This window comes from Mobula birostris, chromosome 9 (genome assembly GCF_030028105.1).
Source record: "Mobula birostris isolate sMobBir1 chromosome 9, sMobBir1.hap1, whole genome shotgun sequence".
Taxonomy (NCBI): domain Eukaryota; kingdom Metazoa; phylum Chordata; class Chondrichthyes; order Myliobatiformes; family Myliobatidae; genus Mobula; species Mobula birostris.
The window spans coordinates 45,670,598-45,695,876 of record NC_092378.1 but is presented as its reverse complement, the minus strand read 5'-3'; the positions used below and the strand labels follow the sequence as shown (position 1 = coordinate 45,695,876).

The window sequence follows — 25,279 nt, the reverse complement described above, 5'->3', positions numbered from 1 at the left end:
AATACAGAGGATTAAAACTAATACAAATCAAATGTCTTTCTATTTTTTCTTCTCCACCATTTACCTCCTCACTAACTCCACCTGACTGGGTTGTTTTTTCATTGCTGTTCTGATTTTGCCTTTGTCACGTTAAATGTTCCAAACCCCCACTGCCCACCTCAATTGTCCCCCTTGCAATCTACTCACTCTGTTAGAGTAATAGGCAGGTGTGACCTTTGGATTTGTCTTGCTGTGTCCCCTACAATTTTGATCATTCCCTGACTCAGTTACTCTTTAATCTTGTGACTCAGGGATGCAATCACAGATTGTTAACTTCGAGTTCTATTTCAGAGACTGGCAGGGCTAGTGATTAACGTTAACTATTCTAAGTTAAAATAGAAGGAAGGAACTTTCTCTTCAAAAGCATTTGTCTCAATTGGATAAGTTGGTCCGATATAAATTTGTCTTGTCACTTTAAGAAAATATTTCCCTTCCAATGCCCAGGGACTTTGTAAAGGGATAGATCAGGTATTCCACACTGGCATTATTCCGTGTTTCTGTCACAGTGAACAGAGCAGCATATTATAGATACAGGGCCAGATCCATAAGCATCTAAATATGAGGCTTTCTGTGCTGTGCTGGATCTTTTTTGATGGAGGAAATGAAATATTGATTCAAGCTGTTGCTGAGTTTGAGAAAGGCAGTTGTCTGAGGCGTTCATATTTTGTTTTGGTACAAAGCCACTGGCTTATGCATTGCTTGTGTTAGCTATTGCTTAGTTGGATGATGTCTTATTGTTGGATCAGTGGATATTGTGGTTCAACCCACCCCAGAAAGTCGAGCACAAAATCAAAGTCAAATATTTGGAGCACCACCAACGACGTGATTCTGTGTCAGAGGTGTCTTGTTTCAGCTGAGACTTCCTTCAAAATCTTAACTGCTCTCTTAGTGTGATGTTAAAGGTGCCACAGACTATAAGTGGGAGTGTTTTTTACCATATTTATCCCTCAGGTGAGCCCATTAATGTCATTTACGCATCACATTGCTCTGTTTGGGAGTTGGTATGTGTAAGTGACTGACATCTATATTGCATTAGCAATCTCACCTCAGTCTGTAAAGCTTTACATACCCTGGAGTTGTGCTTACTTCATCAATTGTTATAAGGCACCTCCAATCGTGCAGCGATCTACCACGGCTGCAGGAAGTTGTGGTTTCCATTTTATAATGAAGTTGGTATATTTAAGCATGAAGTTCACTGGTTTAGTCTCTACTAATGAAGGTATGGTAGGCCCTTTTCTTCTTGATGTAATTATTCTTTAATACAAACTTTTTTCACCAGTATGACAGTCTCAAGTGGTCATATTTCAAGATAAGAGTCAGCCATTTAAATCTGATGTTGATAGAAGTTACCTAACTTGCAGAGGCTGGTGAATCTCTTGTTCTCTATTCCACAAAGATGCAGAGACTGGATAAATAGAAGTATTGTTGGTGGAAGTATATAACTTTTTAAAAGTTCATGGAGGATATGGGGACCTGGCACAGAGGAGATGTTGTGGTCTGGGCTAGATCGGCCATTATTGTTTTAAATGACTGGGACAGGTGACCTGCTCCTGCTCTTATTTTCTTCTGTTCTTGTTGAAACCTCAAAAGTTAACTCCACTTCTTTCTTCAAGGACGTTGCCTCTTTCATTTTGCCATTGATAGTATTTTAATGTGACAGTCACATCTTGAAGCCAAACCAAAATATTTTGTTAATCATTTGATTCTCCTCCTTTTAGATTTGGCAGATTCCAGAGTCAAAACGGAATAGCGTTCCAGCAGTCCTGTGTGCTGAGTCTGAAAAATGCCAGGGATGAAGTCAAGTCGAAGAAGCAGTGGTGCTGCAATCGTTCTCCTTCTGGTCCATCTGGGCGCTGCACTGGAAGTGCCTCTTGATCGTAAGTGAAAATCCATTCCATCTGCAACTGAGCCTCCAAGGTCTTGTGGCTCAAAGCAGCCTTGCCCAGATAATGCTGCCACACTGAACGACAAAGCTTCAGGAAGCAGCAGGCTGGCCCACTGTTTGTGGCAACTCCCTCAAGCTGCTGACCAATTTGCAGTGCTCCACTGTCAGAAATGCAAAAGACCTTACTGGGATTTTCATGAAGCTCTGTTGACTTTCCATTAAACACACCGCGGAAAGTTAAATTTGGTCAATATCAGCATAGGTACCCTTACAGTTTGAGTCTCTAGCAATCAAACTCTTGTACCATAAATGTTCCCATCAGGTGGTATGGATTAATTAAAAGGTCAAATTGTATTTTCTTTTAACTTTTACTTGTGTTTTGTTTCGCTGTCAAACTCTTTCCTTATTTCTTGCTTTCTCTCATTGCCTCTGTACTTACTTAACATTGAATTTATCAGCTCTTGTCCTCCTCACTATTACTTATCCCACTCTTGAAAGAATCAACTGCATGTTCCCTTGTTTGCCCTCCCAACACAGCATCAACGTGCTCAAGTCCTGATGAACAGTCTCAGTCCGAAACATCTCTTGTTCATTCCCCTCTATAGATCTGCCTGAACTGCTGTTTTGCTCCAGCATTTTGTGTGTTACACCATCGATTTGCTCTTTTCACACCCTTTTGTGGGCATAAGTTTGAAGACCTAATTGTGCATTTTTAAATTGAACGGGGCAACGCCTGACACAGCCTTCCTCAGAAGCACTTCATGTTAAATCCATGGTCATCATTTAATTAGCCCATGAGAATTATAAGCCTTCATGGTCATGCAGCGCGGGCAGAAAAATCTCCCTTCAGGTCTCCGGACCTGATCATCAGACATTCCCAACTGAACTCAGATGCCACAGCCGCTCATACTGGGCAGTGATAACTTTGCAGCCTTCATTTAGACTCTCCAAGTGGAATAGAACCAGACGGTACAGAAGCAGAACCTTTGGCTTGCTGAGTCACACTAACCACTCATCACTAATTTACACCAAAAGTATTTTATTCCCATCAACTCCCTGCCAGTTCTACCACTCACCTACGCATTTGGGACAATTTGTAGTGACCAATTCACTTAACCTCAACATTGAACTGATTCCACAAACTGTGAACACACTTTCAAGTTCGCAGTATTATTTATTTATTTGTTTATATTTGCAGTTAGTCTTTTGCACATTGGTTGTTTGTCAGTCTGTGTATGTAGTTCTTCATTGATCTATTATATTTCTTTGTTCTTCAGTACAATTAAACTTAGAGTGGTGTATGGTGACATATACGTACTTTAATAATGCAGTTACTTTGTACTTTATAACCTGCACGTTTTCGGGATGTGAGGGGAAATTGGAACACTTGGTCGGGAGGGGTGGAGGGGACCAAAGGGAACAGATGCGAACTCAACACAGATAGTACCAGAAGATAGGATTGAACGATGACACACAAGATTCTGCAGATGCTGGAAATCCAGAGTAACATACACAAAATGCTGAAGGAACTCAGCAGATCAGGTAGCACCTATGGAAAGGAATAAACGGTTGACATTTCAGACGAAGAACCTTCATCAGGTTAGAATTAAAGTTGGTCACTGAAACTATGAGGTCGCAGCTTTAGTAATTGTGTAGCTTGCCATCCAAAATATCCATATTAAAACTGGACACTCGGGTGGGGTTTTGGAGAGCTGTGGGTTTCAAGTTAGCATCAAGTAACATTAGTTTTATAAAGCTGGTTAGGCTGCATCCGGAGTATTATTCAATTCTGGTTGCTTCTTTGTAGGAAGTATATTGTAGCTATGGAGAGGATTCAGAAGAGGCTTACCAGGATTAGAGGGCATGTGCTATGAAGTGAAGGTGGGAACATGAGGGTTATTTTTTCTGGAACAGCAGATGCTGAGGGGAGACCTGATCGAAGTTTATAAAATTATGAGAAGCACAGTGTAGACACTGGTATCTTTTTCCCAGGGTCGAAATGTCAAGTACTAAAGGGCATATATTTAAGAAAGGGTGGAGTTCAAAGGAGTGCAAGATTGTTTTTTACACAGAGAGTAATGGACACCTGGAATATGTCATGAGTGGTGGTGTGGAGGCAAATACAATAGAAATATTTAAGAGGCTATTGGATAGACACAGAAATACACTGAGAAAGGATGGATATGGACCATTGGGAGGGTATGAGGGATTAGGTGTCATCAGCTTAATTAGTTGGACACAACATCGTGGGCTGAAGGTCCTGTTCCTGGGCTAGTGACATCTAATCCCTTTTGTCCACCGATAGTCCATATTCCTTCATTCCCAGTGTATTTCCTGGTAAACTTCTTTGGAATCCTCTCATAATTTTATCAACATTGATCAGATCTCCCCTTATCTTCTCTGGAGCAGCGGATGCTAATGCTAGTGTTTCCAACTTCACTTTAGAGCACATGCCAACTAATCTAGGTAGCATACTGGTACAGTAAACCTCTTCTGAATCCTCTCTGTAGCCTCAACATACTTGCTATGAAGAGCAACCAGAATCAAATGCAATACACCAGATTATAAAGCTGATGTTACTTCTTGCTAACTCGAAACTCACAGCTCTCCAAAATGCCACTCAAGTGTTCAGGGTATATTGAAGGGGAGGACAACTCTTTTAAAACTGCCAGTGATTTGAACTCTTTGGAGTTTCTGTTGCACATTTAAAACATTGCAATATACTTAAAAGAGCATCATATGTTATCCAATCCATACACCGGTGATAGTAAACCTGATTCTGATTCTGATCAAATGTCATCCATTCCACCCCATCAGAGAACCTTCTGGCCTTGTCCAGCAAAACCCAAAATAGTTTGTTTTATATACGTGCCTTTATTCTATACGCGTGGCCAAGTGGTTAAGGCGTTCGTCTAGTGATCTGAAGGTCGCTAGTTCAAGCCTTGGCTGAGGCAGCGTGTGTGTCCTTGAGCAAGGCACTTAACCACACATTGCTCTGCGACAACACCGGTGCCAAGTTGTATGGGTCCTAGTTGTATGGGTCCTATGGGTCCTTCAACAACAACATCAATGGCGTGGAGAGGGGAGACTTTCAGCATGAGCAACTGCTGGTCTTCCATACAACCTTGCCCAGGCCTGTGCCCTGGAAACCTTCCAAGGCGCAAATCCATGGTCTCATGAGACTAACGGATGCCTATTATTATTATTCTATAAAACCTGTGAACATCTTGATGTTGATTGAACAGCATTAATGTTGGTGAATAGTCAGTGGATGATGTGGTCAGTACAGGTGACATTCATGTCAGAATGCTTACTACTGATAGCATAGAGTGGACAGCAGAAGAGCAGTGGCACCTCAGTCATCTGATGTATAATAGTTTCCAGAGGTTTTTGAAGATTAACAGATTGGAAGGTAAAGTTTACTCCATGGAGTGAAGGGAAGACTGTTGTAGACGCGACAGCACAATTAAGATGCAGACAGCAGCTCCCTGCGTCCGTTCCATTAATATGCTTCAGCCCTGCTTCGAAAACTGTGCCATATCAGTGTGACATCCTTCTATCTCGCATTTGATTAATCTCTTGACCTCCTCGAGTAAGATTAACAATTCACTGTCAAATTAGATGTGGTTTTGTGCTATAGCAACTGTATCGAGTCTAGGATTATCGTTCTGAATGCCTGTATCAGATTCATCAGTATTCAAAGACAGTCGTCACAAAGATGGGCAGCCAATTTATTGGAATTTATCAGAAGGGGAAACCATTGTGGTTTAAATGTAAAAGTCTTTGATGTGCAAAACAATCTGGTAGGGTTAATTTGCTTTGCAATTTGTCCTCATTTACAAAGTGGGGGGGATTTATTGCTCTGTTGTACTTCATTTAACATTAGGGCTGTTCAGACAATTTCCCAAGGTGTGGGAGGTATGGTGCATAATTTTTTGATGAATGATGCTAGTTATTTAAAAGGCAACTAAGTGAACAATATTTTTTTTGTCCTAAATCCATTATGTTTAGCTACTTAAGCAAGAGCAAATGTTGTCATCTCACAGAGCAACTGCTGAGACGTAGGATGGGGTTGGGGAGAAAGGGCAAGTGAAGCTGTGAAGTGTCATTAAAAATGAATGTTTGCCTTTGTTAACAGGCCAATAGGAAGTGATGGAGTTTCATTAACAGTTTGAAGCGATGTAGAAAATGATTATCTTCTACAGCCAAATCAGTGTAGATAAAGTTAATGTATCTGTACCACATTTTCCTGATACCTATTGGGTTGGACATTGCAGAGGGATCTTTAATTGTATCTAACCCATATCCTGGAATTGTGTTGTGGGTTGTTGTGTATCTAATTCATGCCCTCTGACACTGAGGGAACTTTACTATGTACTTCACCCAGCAGTGGAAGTGTGTGATTGGACAATGCAGAGGGAATTTTACTGGTGACCCATGGCATGTCACTGAAAAGGGAGCTTGCACTGTATCTAATCTGTTTCTTGTTTAATGCTTGTCAGTTGATTTTCTTTTTTTTTCCTGGTCCTGGTTTTGTGAATATATGATTTATTTTTCTTTATAAAATAAGTTTGTTAAAATGTCAACAGAACAAAGGCTTTGAGTGAAGTTTTCTGGGTTCAGGATGAACTACAGCCCCCGTTGTAGCTGTTGGTTCTCAATGGAACAGTGGATCAGAGGGAGTTTACTTTGTGCTGCGTGTGTGTGGCGGGACGGTCTAGAGCAGGGGTTCCTAACCTGAGGTCCACGGACTCCTTGCTTAGTGGTATTAGTCCAGAGCATAAAAATAGTTGGGAACCCTTGGTCTAGAGGGAGTTTAACAATATATGTTTCATTTGTTGTACCTGATCTTCGAATGCTTGGCACAACAGAGGAGGGTGATTTGTTTATGAGCTGTCAGGGGTGGTTTGGAGAAAGTGGGCTTAGCTTTGTCCAGGGAGAGGATGTTGGTGTGGTCAGTTCATAGGACAGGCCAGGACAAGTGAGGACAGAGAGTGCAGACCAGTGGGAGCCTAGAGAGATGCAGACCTAAACCTTTGTGTACCTTTACAGAAGAAGAGGAAGTGGAAGGCGGAGAGGCTGGGGATGGAGGTACAGGCTTCCAATGCAGGGACAATTTTCAGGAAATCAGGTGATTGGGTGTGGATGGGTGGTTAGAGATGCTGCCTGGGAGGGTACAGGACTGTAGTCTGGGGCATTGAGGAGGGGTATGGGGCAAGTCGTCAACTTTGTGTCCTGAGTGGAGAATTTGGGATGGATCAATCAGGAGCACCCTGACCCTGGAGCTGGAGCAACGGGAGAAGGTATCAGTCCAATGATAATCAGGATCAGTGGTCAAAGGCAGGAGAAGGTCGAGATATGGAAAATTGGATGCTTGTGACCTGAAGGGTTACAAGGTTGGGGGCAGGGTGTCGAGAGGTGAGGTCCATGTGAGGGAGATGGTGACGGGAATGTGGAACAGATAAATAATGAGACATCCTAAAGGATCCCAGTCAAGCACAGCCAGTAAAAAGTATTAAAAGCTCCAAAATGAGTGCATGTCAGATGTTAATGCATCACACAACAAGCCAGAGGAACTCAGTTGGTCAGGCAGCACCGGTGTCAGAAAATGGACAGTTGACGTTTTGGGTCAGGACCCTCCAGCCAAACTGGATCAAGCATCTCAACCTGAAGCATCAACTGTTTATTTCCCTTAGTAGATGCTTCCTGGCTCACTGAGTTCCTGCAGTGTTGCACCAGATTCCAGCAACTGCAGTCCCTTGTGTCTTCAGATATGCAAAAGCGTGATTGACATCACGTCGAATTTCAGGGCCACTGTGAAATGGTCATTATCATATTTCACCCAAAGGAAGTGCATTTTGATTTAACCAGCCCTAAAACAAACAGAGCTATACAACTGAAATTCCAGGCTACATTTCTGAGGAACAGGTCAATACCAGGTGGCATAAACTTGTCAATTAATTGTAGGAGGTTCTACTATTTTAGTTTGATTTCTTTTTAATCGTGAGTTTTTGGATTCTGGGGCAGAAGTGTACAAAATAATGAGGATCCTTCCAAATACATCAGTGAAGGTCACTATGAGCTAATATTTCAACAGGAACCAGGCCTTACTTAGAGCAACTGCGTGTATTGTAAGTGTCAAAATGATGTAGAAACTTCTTACTTAAACTGTTTTTTTTCTTCTCTCTCTTTATAATTCTGTTTTATTTTCTCTCTCAATTGGTGATTCTGGGGAGTATAGCAAAAATCCTGGATGAACGTAAGTTTGCGGCACACAAGATATCAGCTGCAATGTGTGTCCTCCTCAGTTTTCAGTGCTGTGTTTGTTTGCTGTGACATTCTTTCCCGTGTGCTGCACCCATTGCATGTGCACGAATTGGTCTTGTATTTGCCGTGATCATGTCAACAGTGTCTTTCAACAATTTATTATCGTGTTGTTGAATCTTGCCCGACCATCCACTGAGACTTGTTCAGCCAATCACAGCTTGCCTCATCCAGCCGGAATCTGGGTAGGAGCTAAATCCAAAGATTGTGAACGCTTGGCTAGCTTGCAGTGATGATCAGCGTCTATTGCCTCAAATGCAGAACCACAACTCCAGATTGCAGTACCTCCCTCTGCCATGCCCAGCCAATGAAGGGCTTGATCAAAGGTGACCACCACAATTGCCTGAGCAATGACATCTGTCTGTAATGTTTATCCTTTGATTAAAAATATCTCCAAATCATGAATTGAATTTGGAATGAATATCTCTTTTGGCTACCTCACAAAATTATGAAGGATGTTTATGATTTAGTCGTAGATGCAGACCTCAAACACAGAACCATAATTTCAGATTGCAGTGAATCCCTCTGCCATGCCCAGCCAATGAAGGGCTTGATTAGAGGTGACCACCACAGTTGCCTGAGCAAGAAATCAGTCTTCCCCAATCTCTCAGGTACATGCAAGGAATTGGGGTGTGCTGAGTTTCAAAACTGTGAATTCCCTCAGACTGGCTCCAGATCTCTTGAACAGAGTTTACAGGCAGCCTGGATGATCATGCTTGATGATGTAGCAAATTGGCATGAACGATACATTTCGCATTAACAGTACTTTTCTACTTTTGCTTGAATGTCACACTGTTTATGTTCTTACACACTTTGCTTTCCAATCCAGTGCCGCAGCCCCCTACAATCACCCACCAGTCTCCGAAGGATTACATCATAGACCCCAGAGATAACATCCTAATCCAGTGCGAAGCCAAAGGGAACCCAGCTCCCAGGTATGGACATAGCGTGATAAAGAGAAACGGGATGACCCATCTCGACCCATCAGTCTGTGCCTATCAAGTACCCTTGTAATCTACACTCATCCTAGACTAACCCATTTAATTCTCCTCAAAGTGTACTGCTCACCTGTATACTATGGGCCGTTTGGATCATCAACTCCTGTGCCTTTTGGATGTCACAGGGCGTATATGCGGACTCCACGCAGAGAGCACCGAATGTCAGAATTGAACCTGCATCTCGTGCACTGTCAGTCAACGATTCTATAAACTGCACCACTGTACCATCCTATAGCTTAATAGTCTCTTGAAATTCATATCGTATAGAAAAGTGGGAGGTGCAATAATCCTGTTCACATACAAGTCTAGTAAGCCAGATTTGATCCTTGCTGTTTTTGTGGAGTTTCAACATTCTTCATGTAATTGGGTTCCCCTTGATGTTCCAGATTCCTTCCCCCATAGCCCAAATCCCACAGATGTAAAAATAATTTAATTGGTCACTGTCAATTACCCCTTGTGTAGGCAGGTGGTGGGAAAACCAGGAGCTGCTGGTTGGCATTAGGGAGGGAGAAATGTCGAGTCACTGGATTAATGGATTGCCCTGAGTGCAGGAATAGACTTGATGGGGCAAATGGTATCCAATGTTGTATGAGAATATAAGTGCGAGAATGTAATATGAGAAGAATGGTGCAGGCCCAATCAGGTTGTGGAGGAAAGATCTGGGAAAATAACACAGCAAGGCATTTGTCCTTGGGTAGCCCCTCACTGGTGTAATAGTCTTCTATTTCATTAACAACACTATACCAAATTCCTCTGCACTTCCCTTCTTTCCTCAAAGTCCTGGAGCAGAGGCAGAAGCCCACACTCATTTGAAATGTTATGATTTTCCCAACTGAAAGAAAAATAAATTTTTAGACTCTACTTCCATTCCTGAGAACCGTTCATAACCTGAGCAGCTTGTGAGTCTGAAGTGCGTCTATAACCGAGTTCCTCCACAGCATAAGATGCCTGCAGCAGCCAGCAAATCCGTCCTGTCTGTCTCCCAAGCACTCGCCCATGCGTACAGACTGTCCATTAGTCAGGTGTTAGTAACCTGGGCGGGACAGGTAGCATGAAACTTTGGACTGCATGTTAACAACAGCTTGCAAATATTTCATTTAGAGACGCAGCATGGTAACAGGTCCTTCGGGCCCAATGAGCTCGCACTATCCAGTTACACCAATGTGACCAATTACCCTATGAAACCGTCCGTCTTTAGAATGTGGAAAGAAAGTGAGCACCCAGCGGAGACCCACAGAGTCATGGGGGGAACATACACACAACAGTGGAATTGAACCTGGGTTGACGGCACTGAAATAGTGTTACGCTACCGTGTCACCCAAATATTCTTTGATATAGCTACATCCCTCAATCTTATTTTCACTACTTCTGGAACGTTTTCTGTAGGTTTTCGTGGACACGCAATGGAACCCATTTCAACATTGACAAAGACCCTCGTGTAATGATGAAGCCCGACTCCGGGACTCTGTTGATTGACATTGTGGGCGGGGGGAAGGCAGAAGCTTATGAAGGAGAGTATCAGTGTACGGCAAGAAATGACCGTGGTACAGCTGTCTCCAACAAGATCGTCATCCGCCAGTCCAGTGAGTAAATGCAACTTACAACTACCTCAAGTTTTTTATTTGCCTCTGAGACTCATTATGGAGCAGACACTAAACTGTAAGGCCCTGCATTGAAAACAGTACTTAAAAAATCATAGCAAGACCGCCACCTCCCCCTCCCCCCCACTTCTGGTTGGCAGAACCATCTCTGGTAATTGGTTTACTATTGTCACATCTACTGAGATACAGTGAAGAGCTTAGATTGCACATTATCCAGACAGATTACTCCATACACAAATACATTGAGATGGTGTTGCTATGGGTCACAATTTTTTGAAAGGTGGCAAGGAAGGATCTGATCTGTAAGAGTTTTGTTGCTGACAATAAAATTAAAGGACCACTTTCGTAACTGGCTAATTTGTTTAGATACAACATGCACTGTATATCAGACCAGGGTGTCATCTGTGATACTCCACCATTGTCAGTATAGTATTGTATATTCCATAACCTTGCACACATTAAGCAGGACTCCACCTTGTAGTGGAACCTAGCTCATCCTAGCAGGTAAGGAAGAATAAGTCCTGGTTAAAGACTGATTTATGGAGAAGTTGAGATGTTGAAGTCAATGTTTCTCACTTTTTTTCAGGACACTGGATTCCTGTCTGGTAGTTTTTCCCAAAAACACAAAATAGTGTGTCTGCTCATGTATCTGGTAACTGTATGTATGGTGTTGCTTTGAACAAGTAAGATGATATGCTTACAGTTTGAAAGAAGCACCGTACCATGAAAATGTACTACCTAGAAAGAGGCCTTCTAGCCATTGATTAAAAGGCACAGTGAAAACCCAACTTCTTTCCTTTATGTTGTACGTTAGCCTACAAGGAATATCAGAGCCCATAATGGGGAAGTGTATCTTTTGCCAGGATTCATTCATGAATCAAAAGTGTAAGCATGAATCTTCAAGGATAGACATACTAATTCCATAGCTATAGCCACGGTCAGGCACTGATATTTCCCTGGTTCTTGAAAAGGGTAAAAGAAAAGAGAAAATGCTCTGTGTTACATTGGAGCCATGTGAGAACATGGCAGTGTTTGTGCCTTGCGGATGTGGAGTCGAGTCTGAAAGTACATGTTATGTCTTTCCTGGAGGAAGACAGGGAAAGTTGAGCATCATAACACGCAGGATTGAATTAAATAAAACACCCATTGATTAAATAAAAGCACTTGGAAAGAGAGGAAGGGATAGATTCCAAAGAGTAAGGGGAGAGAGGTGAAAGGGATATAGGCACAGATCCTGATCACCTCCTAGATTGATGTTGTTGGTGGCAGGTGAGTAGACTTGTGAGCCCAAGTAGGCTACTCTTTCAACTGTGACGTGTCTGGGATTTGAACTGTTCCGACGATAGAAAAGAATACTCTTCCTTCTTCAATCCCAGGGAGCCCTGTGATACTACACTACACTTCATGTATACTGGTTTGGCCTGCTCATCTATTTGTGGATATATTTGCAATGGATGGAGTGTGGTGAAGATTCACCAGATTGATTCCCGGGATGACTGGTGTGCTGTTTGAGGAGAGATTAAGCAGATGGGACCAATGTTCTCCAGGTTTCAGGAAAATTGAGAAGTGGTGTCTTTGAAGCATACAAAGCTCTTAAAGGGCTGAACAAGGTAGATTGGGAGAAGATGTTTCTCTGTTGGAGTCTCATGAACCAAGAGTCACAATTTCAAAATTGGCATTGGACTGAGGTGAGAAGAAATTTATTCACCCAGAGAATAGTGAATCTTTGAAATTTTCTACCTGCAGGGCCTGCAGAGTCTCATTCATTGAGTATATACTGTACAAGACTGAGATTGAGGGAATCAAGTAATAGATATAGGGACAGAAAATTAAGTGAGATAGAGTTGAGCCATGGTCTGAATGACAAAGCAGCAGCAAGAGGCTAAAAGGCTTATTCCTGCTTTAATTTCCATAATATTCTGTTGAGGGGAACAGTTCAACATTTGATGAACTAGTTAAGTAGTAGACAGCGAATTCTACTGAAATTCTAGTGACTATCAAGAATGAAATTCAAATGATTTGAACCCATTTTGTAGACTCACTCACCTAGAAATTGGACCCCTTTTACCATTTAATTTAAATAGGTGAATCATGCAGGGAAGGGAAGCCATTTTCAAACTGCTGACATCATTTCCTGTTGAAGCCGTACCCATCAAGAACTGGACTGGGCCCATTTGCCCATTAGATTTCATGTGCTTGATTATGTCGATAGTATGCCCTGACAGACAATTACTTACAGCAAAAACTGGACCATGACTACATGGCCAATGACTTTCATTATTAGTTCAGCAAGCAGAACATTACATTGACCATACCGAGACTGTGTGAATTACGGGGATGTCGGTGGGGTGTTACTTTTATATACTGTAAACCTCATAGACATTTCAGTGTATTATAACACCCATTGCCAACAACTTGGGCTGACCAAAGCTTCTGTGAAGGAATATCCCCCACTCTCAGGCACTTTGATTTCCAGTCCTGACATAGCTGCCACATCAAACCTGGCTCCATAACATGAGGCTCCCCACCACAGCACCAGTAAACCCTTTGCCTCACCACCATCTGCATGGCTGCCTGAGAGATCTCCTTAACAGGGAAGGAGGGTTCCCATCAAAAACCATGAGCAGTTTTCCTAATCAGCCATCTGGTTTCAATTAAAGGGAGAAAGCACAGCAGCCATTTCTTAACAAGACAATATCCTGACTTCATTTTGTTTTTCATTTGGTATTAAGCTTCCATTTAATTCACCAAGAACTGGTAAAAATCCAGATTCCAAACTGAAGCCTCACTGCATTCTGAGGTAGACATAAAGATTCTGTGGTCATTGCTCCATCTAACGTAGTCCGTTGGTCAGAAAATATCTCTCAATGAGCAAGACTTAAACAGCATCTCATTCACCTGATTAATAATCATATTGTCTTTTGTGGAAGCTTGAGCACAGATTGGCCTCTGTTCCTCCAACTTCACCACAGTTCTTGTTCAGGAAGTACACTGCTGTTTTTACAATACTTTTGAGCAACCCGTGGTTGCAACATGGTGCTAAGCAAATAGAATTCCTTCAATCTTGTCAGTGTTTTTGTTCCAATGCAATATTTAATTCCATTTCTTTAACTTTCTTATTTCTTTTTCTTTCTAACTAAAGACCTCTTATTAATCATCAAATTCATCTTGATGGAAGGTAACTGCAGCTGGCACTTGGTTCCACCCTTGCATGAATTGGTTCCTCTGTTTTATTCCCTGATAACCTATTTCCCTCACTCTACCTAACCCCACACATTGCCTGTCACTGCTCCACTGCCTCTGGGAAAGGAAAGGCACACAATGGAGCTAAATGGGGCAAGAAAGATAACACTTTCTCCTTTGAACCTATTCCCATAACAGCATGGTACACCATTGTCCTTTCCCGCAGTATCATTTTCAGGGGTTGAGGAAAATGGAAGGCTACGTCGTGGCCTGGTCCAGCTCCACAAGCAGCATGAAGAACGAGTGTTGGAGAAACAGCTCATTGTCTCTGGACATTCACTCTGGGAAGACCCGAATGAGTTTGGGTGAAGGGTGGTTGGGTGACTGTGGGAGTGTCCCTGCTTCAGACTGAGGAACCCTGTTCACTCCATTGTCTGATCGTATTTCATTAAAGGCCCTGTATTTCTGGACCAGCAGTGTTGCCTTGGCACTGTTGAAACCTGTTCCCATGATTGGCCCTCTTCCCAACGTAGAGACGATGTTTCCCAAACAGAGTACGCCAAAATCTCTCATCGCCTGAGAAAATCAACATGGGCGTTACTGTTTGAGGTATCAGTGGACAGGGGCCAGGTCTTTGATGCTCCTTGAGTTAATCTAATATGGACCACAGTAGACACAGGAATGCAGTGCATTCATTGTTTGTTGACTCCCCAGTGTTGTCTCTGGACTATTGCTGTTTTTCTCGAAACAAGCGCTTCCCATGTGTTCCTACTATCCTGCTGCACTGTTTGCAAGGAAAGGCTTACAGTTTTTAAGGTATTCTCTGTCCCGCATCCCTTTCCAGGGTCACCCATGTGGGCCAAAGAGAAGATCGAGCCGAAAGTGGTCCAAGAAGGAGCTTCACTGGTTCTCCACTGTGACCCTCCATCAGGCCTACCACCGCCCATCATCTTCTGGATGGATAACTGTAAGTGCGGAGCCAAGCTTCAGGGTACATCTTGGGGGCAGAGCAGAGCTACTTTAGTTAGACAAACCACTGAAGCTCAGCTGGCTGTGAAGGGGCCAAGAAGCCAGAGAGAAATCAATCGCGTTGTCTTAGGTTGCCATACAGGCTATCATAGTGGATAGCAGGAGCAGGAGGTTAGGATTCACCTTGACTGGTTCCTGCAGTCAAGTAGCCCACTGATGCATGTAAAATACTTTGAGGTCCTGACATAGCCTGATAATTCTCCAGCATATCAGACCCAGGGGTTAACATTACAGAATAAGAAACAGAAAATGTTGGCAATACTCGCTCTCTGTGGAGAGAAAAAACAATTTTATGGCCAATGCCCTTTCATCAGATGAATATGAATGGAGTATCCCTGGCATTTTGTTAGTTATTTACTTTCTTGCCTTCTTCCCTTCCTTCTCCCCCTTCCCCCTATTCCTACCCCTCTCCCTCTCGCCCCCCTCCTCCCCTTTCCCTCTCCTTCCCCCTCCTTCCCCCTCCTTCCCCCTCCTTCCCCCTCCTTCCCCCTCCCTCCCCCTCCCTCCCCCTCCCTCCCCCTCCCTCCCCCTCCTTCCCCCTCCTTCCCCCTCCTCCCCCCTTCCCCCTCCTCCCCCCTTCCCCCTCCTCCCCCCTTCCCCCTCCTCCCCCTCCCTCCCCTTCCTCCCCCTCCCCCTCCCTCCCCTTCCTCCCCCTCCCTCCCCTTCCTCCCCTCTCCCCCTTCTTCTCCTTCCCCTTCTTCTTCCCATTCCTTCCCCTCCCCTCCCCCTTCCTCCCCCTCCCCTTCCTCTTTCTCCCCCTTTTCTGCACTTTTTGCTTTTGAATTGCAGATGCAAACGTGACCCTGCATTATCAGCATGGTGCGCAAAATCAGTCCCTTGTCTCAGGGAATTAACCTGGTGTTCTATAACATCAGAAACGGAGTAAGGTGTATGTGTCCAGTCTGCCAGGCTTTTGGATCAGTCTCCTTTGGAATTAGCATGGTTTTAGAATAGGGTTCCAGAGCACTAATACGATGCTCTGCGGTTTTAGCCGTGTACTCCAACCTGTCAGTTCAGTGCCCTTTGCTCCCAGCACAGCTCTATTACTGACTGGGCCCTGGAGTGTCAATTCAACACTCCTCGTATCAGAATTAGAATCAGGTTTAATATCACTGGCTGATGTCCTGAAATTTCTTGTCTTTGTGGCAGCCACACAATGCAATAGGAAAAGCACGAATTATAGTATATACTGAACATATAATAGTTAAATTAAACAAGTCATGTAAAAATAAAAATTTAAAAAGTGGTGAGGTAGTGTTAATGGGATCAATGTCCATTCAGAAATTGGATGGCAGAGGAGAAGCTGTTTCTGAATCATTCCTGAGTAGTATTGATTAATTAGTTTTCATAAGTGCAAAATGGCACTATAAAAACTCAATCCTTTCTTTGATGTTTATTTCATATAATATTAAACTCCTATTTGTTTCATGGTCACGTTTCATTTTCTTTCCAACTAAGAACCTTGGTGTAATCGTCAAAAGGTGTATTAAGGTTGCACTCTGGAGCATGATTTTGCATTGGCCCTGTATCTCATAGACCTGAATTAGTGGACTGTTCAGAATATTAGCCCAATACTTGACCGATGTATTCCAGATTCCAAAGTTAATCTTGGTGAAGGTATGGCATTAATAGGGTGCTCTTGAGTTTCAAAGTTCAAGGTTTAATTCATTTTCAAAGTACCATATATGTATGACCCTGAGATTCATTTTCTTATGGGCATACTCAGTAAATCCAAGAACAATAACAGAATCAGTGAAAAAATGCACTCAACAAGGCAGACAAACAACCGATGTGCAAAAGACGACTGCAAATACAAAAGAGAAAAAATGATAGGTAGCAATAAATGTTGAGAACGTGATGAAGCTTCCTTAAAAGTGAATCCATAGGTTGAGGCAACAGTTCAGTGATGGGGCAAGTGAAGTTGAGTGAAGTTATCCCCACTGGTTCAAGAGCCTAATGGTTGAGGGTAATAACTGTTCCTGAACATAGTGGTGTGAGTCCTGAGGCTCCTTTGTCTTCTTCCTGATGGCAGCAGTGAGAAGAGAGCATGACCTAAATGAAGATATTATATTTGTGAGGTGGAGAAGTGTTTTAATAAATGACTCAGGTGTAGTGTTGTAGATTTTAGGACAGTGTTTCTTCCATCACTACAATGGTGGCGAATTTATCTCAGTCCCACAGCAATAGAGCAATGTTGGACGTGTTAGCTCATTCTACTGAAACACTGGCCCAGTTGAAGGAATAGTCATAGAACACTACAGCACAGAAGCAGGGCCTTCAGTCCATCTAGTCGATGCCGGACCATTAATCTGCCTAGTCCCATCAACCTGCATCCCGTCCATCGCCCTCCGTAACCCTCCCATCCATGTATGTACCTATCCAAATTTCTCTTAAATGTTGAAATCGACCCCACATCCACCACTTGCGCTGGCAGCTCATTCCACACTCTCACCACCCTCTGAGTGAAGAAGTTTCCCCTCATGTTTGCCTTAAATATTTCACTTTTCACCATTAACCCATGACTTCTAGTTCAAATCTCACAGAACCTCAGTGGGAAAAGTCTGCTTGCATTTAGCCTATCTATACCCCTTAGAATTTTGTATACCTCTGTCAAATATCCCTTAATCTTAAAGTCCTAACCTTTCCGTATAACTCAGATCCTCAAGTCCTGGCAATGTCCTTGCAAATTTTCTCTGCACTCTTTCGGTCTTATTTTCATCTTTCCTGTAGGTAGGTGACCAAAATCGCAATTTCTAATTGGGCCTCTCCAGCGTCGTTTACAATTTCAACATAACAACCCACCTCCTCTACTCAGTACATTGGTTTATGTAGGCCAATGTGCCAAAAGTTTTCTTTACAACACTATCTGCCTGTGATGCCACTCTTGAGGAATCTTTGCTCTGTATTCCCAGATTCCTCTGTTCTCCTGCACTCCTCAGTGCCCTGCCACTCACTGTGTGAGACCTACCCTGGTTTGTCCAAACAAGCTGCAACACCTCACACTGGTCTGCGTTAAATTCCATCTGCCATCTCTCATCCCATTTTACCAGCTGGTCCAGATCCTGCTGCAAGCTTTGATAGCTTTCCTTGCTGTCCACAACACCTCCAATCTTGGTGTCATCCGCAAATTTACTGATCCAGTTCACTGGTAAAGTCTTTCACAAAATGTCAGAGGTACCAGAGCGTTGTAACGTGTCATTAGCTCAATATGGAGAGAGTGGAGCAACATCCCACAGCAAAAGCAGTCAGAAGTGAAAACCTCATGATCTATAGTATTGCTTCAGTGTTGAAGTCAGGAATGCGTTACATCAGTGGGGCTGGAGGTGGTAGTGCAAATACCTTAGTATTTGCATCTCAGAGATGGTTGTGCATTACCACTAGTGTGAATGCAATGTTGAAGGTAAGGCAGCACCTGAGTAGATAGCCCCAAAGCATTAACCTATTGTCGGAGATAGCAGCATAATGTTCCCAAGCATTCAGGATTTAGAGTTCTTTTTGCATTTTCTTGTGACCTGTGTGCAGTGCAGAATGTATTAGGACAGTTTCTCACAGCATTACTTAGTGTCAAATTTAATAATAGGTTGTTTCAAAGCATTGGTGCAGTATTGGAGATAATAACACACTGTCCCACAGCATTTGCTTAGTGGAGCAGACATGAAGTACAGTAAAAGCTCTACTAATTTGCCATCCATAGGGAACGTGGGCCAACTGAGCCAACTAATCAGATCTGTGCATGTTTTCACACTAAAAGTTAGACAATAAGAGAGCGGAAACACCTTCCCCAATGATCACCGATGAGTGGACATTACCTAATAGGCTAAATCTTCCCACTAAAATGCCAATAGGAAATAATAAAAATGCAAACCAAATTAAACATGAGGAATGAAGACTTAGACTACAGTACTGTGCAAAAGTCTTAGGCACATATATGTAGCTAGGGTTCCTAAGACTTTTGCACAGTACCGTAGTAATCTTATGTATTGCATTGTACTGCTGCTGCTACAAAAAAAAACAAATTTCATGAATATCAGAGTGATTCTGATATGGGTCTCTATTGTGGACAGAGAGTGGGAAGGGAGTAGGGAGAGGGGAGGAAGCAGGAAGCACCAGAGTCATTCTGTAAAGATCAATAAACCAATTGTTTGGAATCAAATGACCTTGCCTGGAGTCTCAGAGCTGGGTGAGTTTGCACCCATGCTACATTCTATTCTCACTCCTTCTCTGCCACCTGTCCCACACCCCTACCTCGATGTTCCACCCTCGCTATTCTCAACGTTGTTTGCTCCTGCCAAATCTACAAACTTGCTCTGTATTCCAAGTTAACAACTACAGTACTGTGCAAAGCTCTTAGGCACCCTAGCTATATCTGCACATATATATATGTCCCAGACTTGCACAGTACTGTACATTCTCTAAATGCTAGAAGAATGAGAGGAGGTCTCATGGCAATATGCAAACTTCATCAAGGTTAGCAGGCTAGATGCAGTGAGGATATTTCTTCTAGCCGAGAGATCTCGAACCCAGTGCACGGTTTGGCAATCCTTATGACTGAAATGTGGAGGGAGTTTTTCTCTCAGAGAGTATTAACGGAGACCTGTATTTCTCAAATGTTCAACCAGAAGACACCTGACCGGATTTTATCTGCTATGCCAGATTCATCCACTCTCAAACTATACAACAGAAGCAGCCAATCTCTGGCAGGCCACAGATACTTAAGTATTATGTTCATTGAAAATGGAGGCCAATAAATTTCCAGGCTTGAAGAAAATCAAGGGTCATTGAGACGTTGCTGGGCAGTGGCATTGAGATCATAGATCAGTCATTTTGTTGTTTAATGGCAGAAGAGGATGGTTTATTCCTGCTCCTGATTATGTTCCTAGAAACAGGAATTCTGAACCAGCACCGTGCAAGATTATTCACAGCCTTATTTACATCTCCTGTTGATCCAACAGGCTCCTCCTGCACACGTGAGGAGGGAAACTGATTTTGGTGTGTTATTGTATAAATAACCTGCCTTCATCACTGATGCTAATGCTTAAGTATATTTCCGCTGCTTTCTGAGTTCTCAAATCTTTATTCTGGGCATTTCATTCCAGCAATGCAAAGGTTTACACAGGATGCTCGGGTTTCACAGGGTCTTAACGGAGATCTGTATTTCTCAAATGTTCAACCAGAGGATACCCGAGCGGATTATATCTGCTATGCCAGATTCAACCACACTCAAACTATACAACAGAAGCAGCCAATCTCTGTCAAGGTCATGACACGTGAGTACTGCCTCATTCCTTGTGTGTTTGGTTGTAGTAAACACTGGTGCTATGACAAGCAATGAGATCTGTTGTTGACTATGAATTTAAATGCTCCACACTGGCATGCAGTCAAAAGGCCTCAGGTTCTGATCTTAAATGCTGACTGCATCAGTTTGTTCACCTTCCTTGAGATGCTCTGCTTTCTGTAAGAAAGGAGCTCCCCATCCTGGCTCTCTGCTGCCCTCTACTGGGATGTGTGTGTACACCTGGAGCAGAAACAGGCAGAAAGTCCCAGCCTCAATGGTTCTTCGCGCTGACACTTAACAATGAGCTGACAACTGAGCCTTGGTCACTTGGGGGTGAGGTGAGTTGAGGACATCTAGTCCAAGAGAATCAGTGGAAGCACGGAAAAGCAGAATGTATTTCAAACTTGCTTAATATTTAAAGAGATCTGAGTGTTGTGCAGCATGGATAAAGGCACTTCAGCCCAACAAGTCCGTACCCAACACAGTGGCCACACAGCAAATGGCCACTAATTTCCTAATTTCCTGCAAATGGCCCATATCCATCCAACCCTCGCTCTCCATGTGCCCTTCTACATGCTTCTTAAATGATAATATTACATCTGCTTCAACCCCTGCCAATGACAGCCCATTCCATTCATTCACCATTCTCTGCATTAAAACAGTTGTTTTCCCGTCCTAAATCAATGCCTCTCATAATTTTAAACATATTTATACGGTTGCTCCTCATTCTCTGACGTTCCGTGGAATCAAGACCCAGCTTGATCAACCTCTCGCTATAACTCGGGACATCCAGTCTTGGCAACATCCTTATAAATCTTTTCTGCACTCTTTCCAGTTTCTTCATGTCCTTAGATAACAAGGCGACTAAAACTATACATAGTGTCAACAGTGACTTGTACAACTGTAACATAATGTTCCAACTCCTATTCTCAAAGCCCTCGTGCTGTACCATTTGCAATACAAGCCCTAGATTTGTTTACCTTTCCAAAATGCTTCACCTCACACTTACCTGCATTGAAATTCATTTGCCACTCCTCAGCAAACTTTCCTGACTGATCCAGATCTCTCTGTGTCCTCAAATACAGAAAGTTCACCTAGGTAAGAAACAAATGGTGGCCAGTACTGTGAAAGGATTAGAATGCAAGATTATCAAAATCTTGTTCTAATCGTGTGGGCTGTTGCTGAGACCATATGCAGATTGACATGTACTATTCAATAAAGGTCCCTTTATTTCAGGAAGGAGTCCTGGGAAGTAGTGTGGAGAAGGTTTATCTAATAGATTCCTGGTTTGAGACAGTTATCTGTGGGGAAAAATAAGCAGAACAGCTGATGCTGTGTGATTTGGAAGAATGAGAGGCAATTACTTGGAAAAATATAAGACTCTGAGAGGAGCTAACAAGGTAAATGCCGTTTGTCTGGTGGAGAGGTCTGAGAACATCTTCTGGATAGAGAGTCCACTATTTAGGGCAGCAATGAGCTTCTTGTCTCAGAGGTGTGAATCTCTGTGCCTTAGAGTTACAGATGCTGCGTTCCTGAAGGCATAGATGGGAAGACTGTAGGAAAATTAACGGTTCTGGCGACTGGACAGGGAATTAGCTATGGTTTTGTTGACTGGAGAATAGGCTTGAAGGCCAACTGCTTCTATTTCTTAGGATTGAAACATATACATTTTTGATAGAAACTTCGATGGTGGGGAACAGATATGGAAGAGAAGGTGAAGTCTGAGGAAGATCTCCTATGATTATATTGAATGATGGGTTAGGCGTGTGAGTCCAAGTGGACCTGTTCTTATTTTGTACATAGGGAGGCCACAGAAAGGAAGGAAGAACCTCCGAGAGAATAATTGGAGAGTTTGGTATGAATATTGTTAGTTGGAAATTTTCTCGATCTTCCCAGAAAGCAATTGGATGGTCTGTGCCAGTTCACCACTCCCAGTGGGACGGAAAAGTGCTAAGTTGTTATCTTCTGTGTAGTCAAGACTTGTCTGCAATTGCAGGAGTCTGGAATATCTTGGAATCCTTCTCAAAAGTTATTTCCTGGGCACTCTTCAAGATGTCTGTTCGCCTCTGCCCTCAGTTTTCCTCTGGTTTCCTGTCCTTTCTCTAGGTGGTCCAGAGTGTCCCTGGAAGCTGTTAAGATTAAGAGCTCCATTCATTGTTTCCACCCTGTGGCAACACCAGTGGCCAGAATCAGATAGTGAGGGCTAGCATATCACTGACACATACGTCCCAGAAGTGCAGCAGATCCCATCGTGGGAGTCCCTCCAACAGTCCCCATGAGTGTCAGGTCATTGCAAACATCATTGATTTGTCCTGGCCTTGTGAGACCAGGACAATGAATGTATTCCTGAGCTTAGTACTCCAGAACGGACGGCCGGTACTTTTGAACCGTCCTGACTTGCTTGGAAGTATCCAGATGATATTGAGTAAATATATCTATTTGTCAGGTGTGCCTCAACGTCCTTTCTGAAATTGCCCAGGTATGGATTGGTGGTGACTTGGAACATAAGATAAATCCTTTCAAGGATGAAGTTATAACCTCTGTGTTTGCCTGCAGGTGTCTACCTGGCCTTTTTGTTCTCAAGGCCAACTCTATTCCAGCTGATAGTTTCTTTTGGCGCAGTGGACTACATAGGAATATCACTAGTGAATGGAGCCTTTTGCACAAAGTAAAACACTGTTCAGTGATGTGTTTTTGGAAGTAGCCCAAGAAGTCAGGCTGTCCTTGATCCAACTGCGGCTTAAACCCCCATGCCTTCTGCTTCCTCCTGAAGTGTTCACTGACTGGACTGTCCTTTAGTACCTTGTCTAAACATAAGCTTATTCGAACACTGCTTTTCGTGCCTTCCCCTGCACCAAAGTCCTTTTACCTTTCACCCTTCACCCTGGTGCTCATTGGCCTGTCTTGCATCCCCGCCATGATTTTAAAATTCTCTGACTTGTGCTGTTCAAGGGTTGCACCCACGAAACGCAGAGAAGTTCTCTTAGGAGAGCAGGAGTTGGAGTGACGAGGACTCCTGGTCACTCCTGGACAAGCTGGATTTGAAAGTAGGTCTCAACCTGCAAACCTAGCTCACTGACGTTTTATCAAAGTTCTCGATCATACACTTGGCACAACGGTAGAGTTGCTGCCTGATGATTCAGGTGACCGGGGTTCAATCCTGTTCTTGGAGCTGCCTGTGTTGAGTTTGTCCATTTGCCCCGTGGTTGTATGGGTTTCCTCAGGGTGCACCAGCTTCCTCCCACAGCCCAAAGGCATGCAGGTTGGCAGGTTAATGGGCAGCTGTGGATTGCCCCAGTACAGATGGGTCTTCAAACCCGCAGGGAGACAATGGCAATGCTGGTAGAATGAAAAGGGAATAGTGTTGAAGTACTGCCAGTGGATGCTTGATTCACTGGTCCAAAGGACCTTGGGAATAAACCAATTCTGGGAGGGATCCAGTAGAACACAGATATACAAATGAGCAGCATATTTGCTTAGTTATCTGCAGTGGCAGTCTGTTTAAATAAAGCCTTCAGAAAAACAGCGAGAGGGAGAAGTTTGGAGCCAGTACACTAAGCATCTGTCCAACTGCTTTCCCCTAGCTTATGTCAAGTTCTGAATTTAAGTTATTCATTTGACTCTGTTATTGTCTATGGAGGTTAGTGCACTGCACATCTTCAAAAATTGAGCGTAGGATAGGAGTCCTAAAACAAATTCATAAAATGCTTGCCTTACCCAGAGATCTCACTGAGATGATATGAAAAGTTGGGGTGGGGGAGGAAGGATTTGATTGGGTAAAGAGGGAATTCCAAGGCATTTTTACAACTAGATATCCTGAGAGTTCAAGGTAATGTCAGAAAGCATCTCTTCTCATGGACAACTCTGCCTTTCCAATGGGCTGCTGAGTACAGGTGTCATTTGAGAATGTCAAAGTAGACCTCAATGGACTTTTGAATTGAAACAGAAAATGCTGGGAAGACTCATCAGGTAAGGCATCATCCATGGAGAGAAAAATAATTCATGCTTTAGTGAAGAGCTTTCATCGGAGCTAAGAAAAGTTAGGAATAAAAGATGTTTTAAAATTCTGAAAAATGGGAGAGAGCAGAAAGGAAGGTCTGCAATAACAAGAAATTGCTGGGTTTTAGTTTTGTAAGTGTGTTGATGGTTACAGAGTCAAGCTGTGTACAGTTAGACACAGATTGGCTACCAGAAGCAAGAGAAAATCTGCAGACGCTGGAAATCCAAGCAACACACACAAAATGCTGGAGGGACTCAACAGGCCAGGCAGCATCTGTGGAAAAGGGACAGTTGACGTTTCGGTCTGAGACTGTTCATCAGGATAGATTTTATGTGTGTTGCACAGATTGGCCATGACTAGATTATAATTTGAGGGGCTGAATAGCCTAGTCCAATGTTATGTTTGTTTTGCCTTCTGTATATGCTGACTGTATGAAACATTTCAGCCCTTCCTTGCTTCTCCTCAATGTGGACAATGCTCTTATGTTTGTTTCAGTGGGCACGATCAATGAGACTTACGGAGTTTACCCCAATGGCACTGAGCTATACGGTGGTGAGTTACGGTGCCTCCGAGTTTTATGTTCTAACACCAGTTAGATTCTGTCATCCAACTATAACCACTTCCAGTCCCTTTTCTGCTCCCAGTCACAAGCTGTCTGTCACTAAACTCAGCCTCATTATTCACTCACTCTTTGTTGTATAACAACAATAATCCTGGTGATAACATTAAATTGCTTCATGGGGTAAAACAGTAACATCTCTTTCTTGTAAACATGCTATCACTCTACAACTGTCTGAGACTGTCTAACCGTTATGGGTCACACCTTCAGATCTCTTGCTGTTTATGCGTGCGGTTCATTGCACCTTTGAGTGCCTGTTGTCAGATGGACAGGATTTTGGAGATTCTCATTCCTGATCGCTGTTCAAAACTTCCAAAATGTAGCCC

General features: G+C 43.1%; 1 protein-coding gene across 13 annotated transcripts in view; it reads left to right on the top strand.

Moving 5' to 3' along the window:
* The window catches only part of nrcama (neuronal cell adhesion molecule a), a 421,555-nt gene that overhangs the window by 294,888 nt on the left and 101,388 nt on the right, over nt 1-25,279 (top strand). For 10 of the 13 annotated variants that reach the window (XM_072267965.1, XM_072267975.1, XM_072267970.1 and 7 more), the window contains 6 exons: nt 1,758-1,916; nt 9,078-9,183; nt 10,633-10,829; nt 14,875-14,997; nt 20,156-20,326; nt 24,830-24,886. In XM_072267965.1, coding sequence (XP_072124066.1) covers nt 1,823-1,916; nt 9,078-9,183; nt 10,633-10,829; nt 14,875-14,997; nt 20,156-20,326; nt 24,830-24,886 — 748 coding nt within the window. In that variant the 5' untranslated portion in view covers nt 1,758-1,822. The remainder of the gene's footprint in view (nt 1-1,757; nt 1,917-9,077; nt 9,184-10,632; nt 10,830-14,874; nt 14,998-20,155; nt 20,327-24,829; nt 24,887-25,279) is intronic. The other 3 variants (XM_072267972.1, XM_072267976.1, XM_072267971.1) reach the window with 1 other exon arrangement.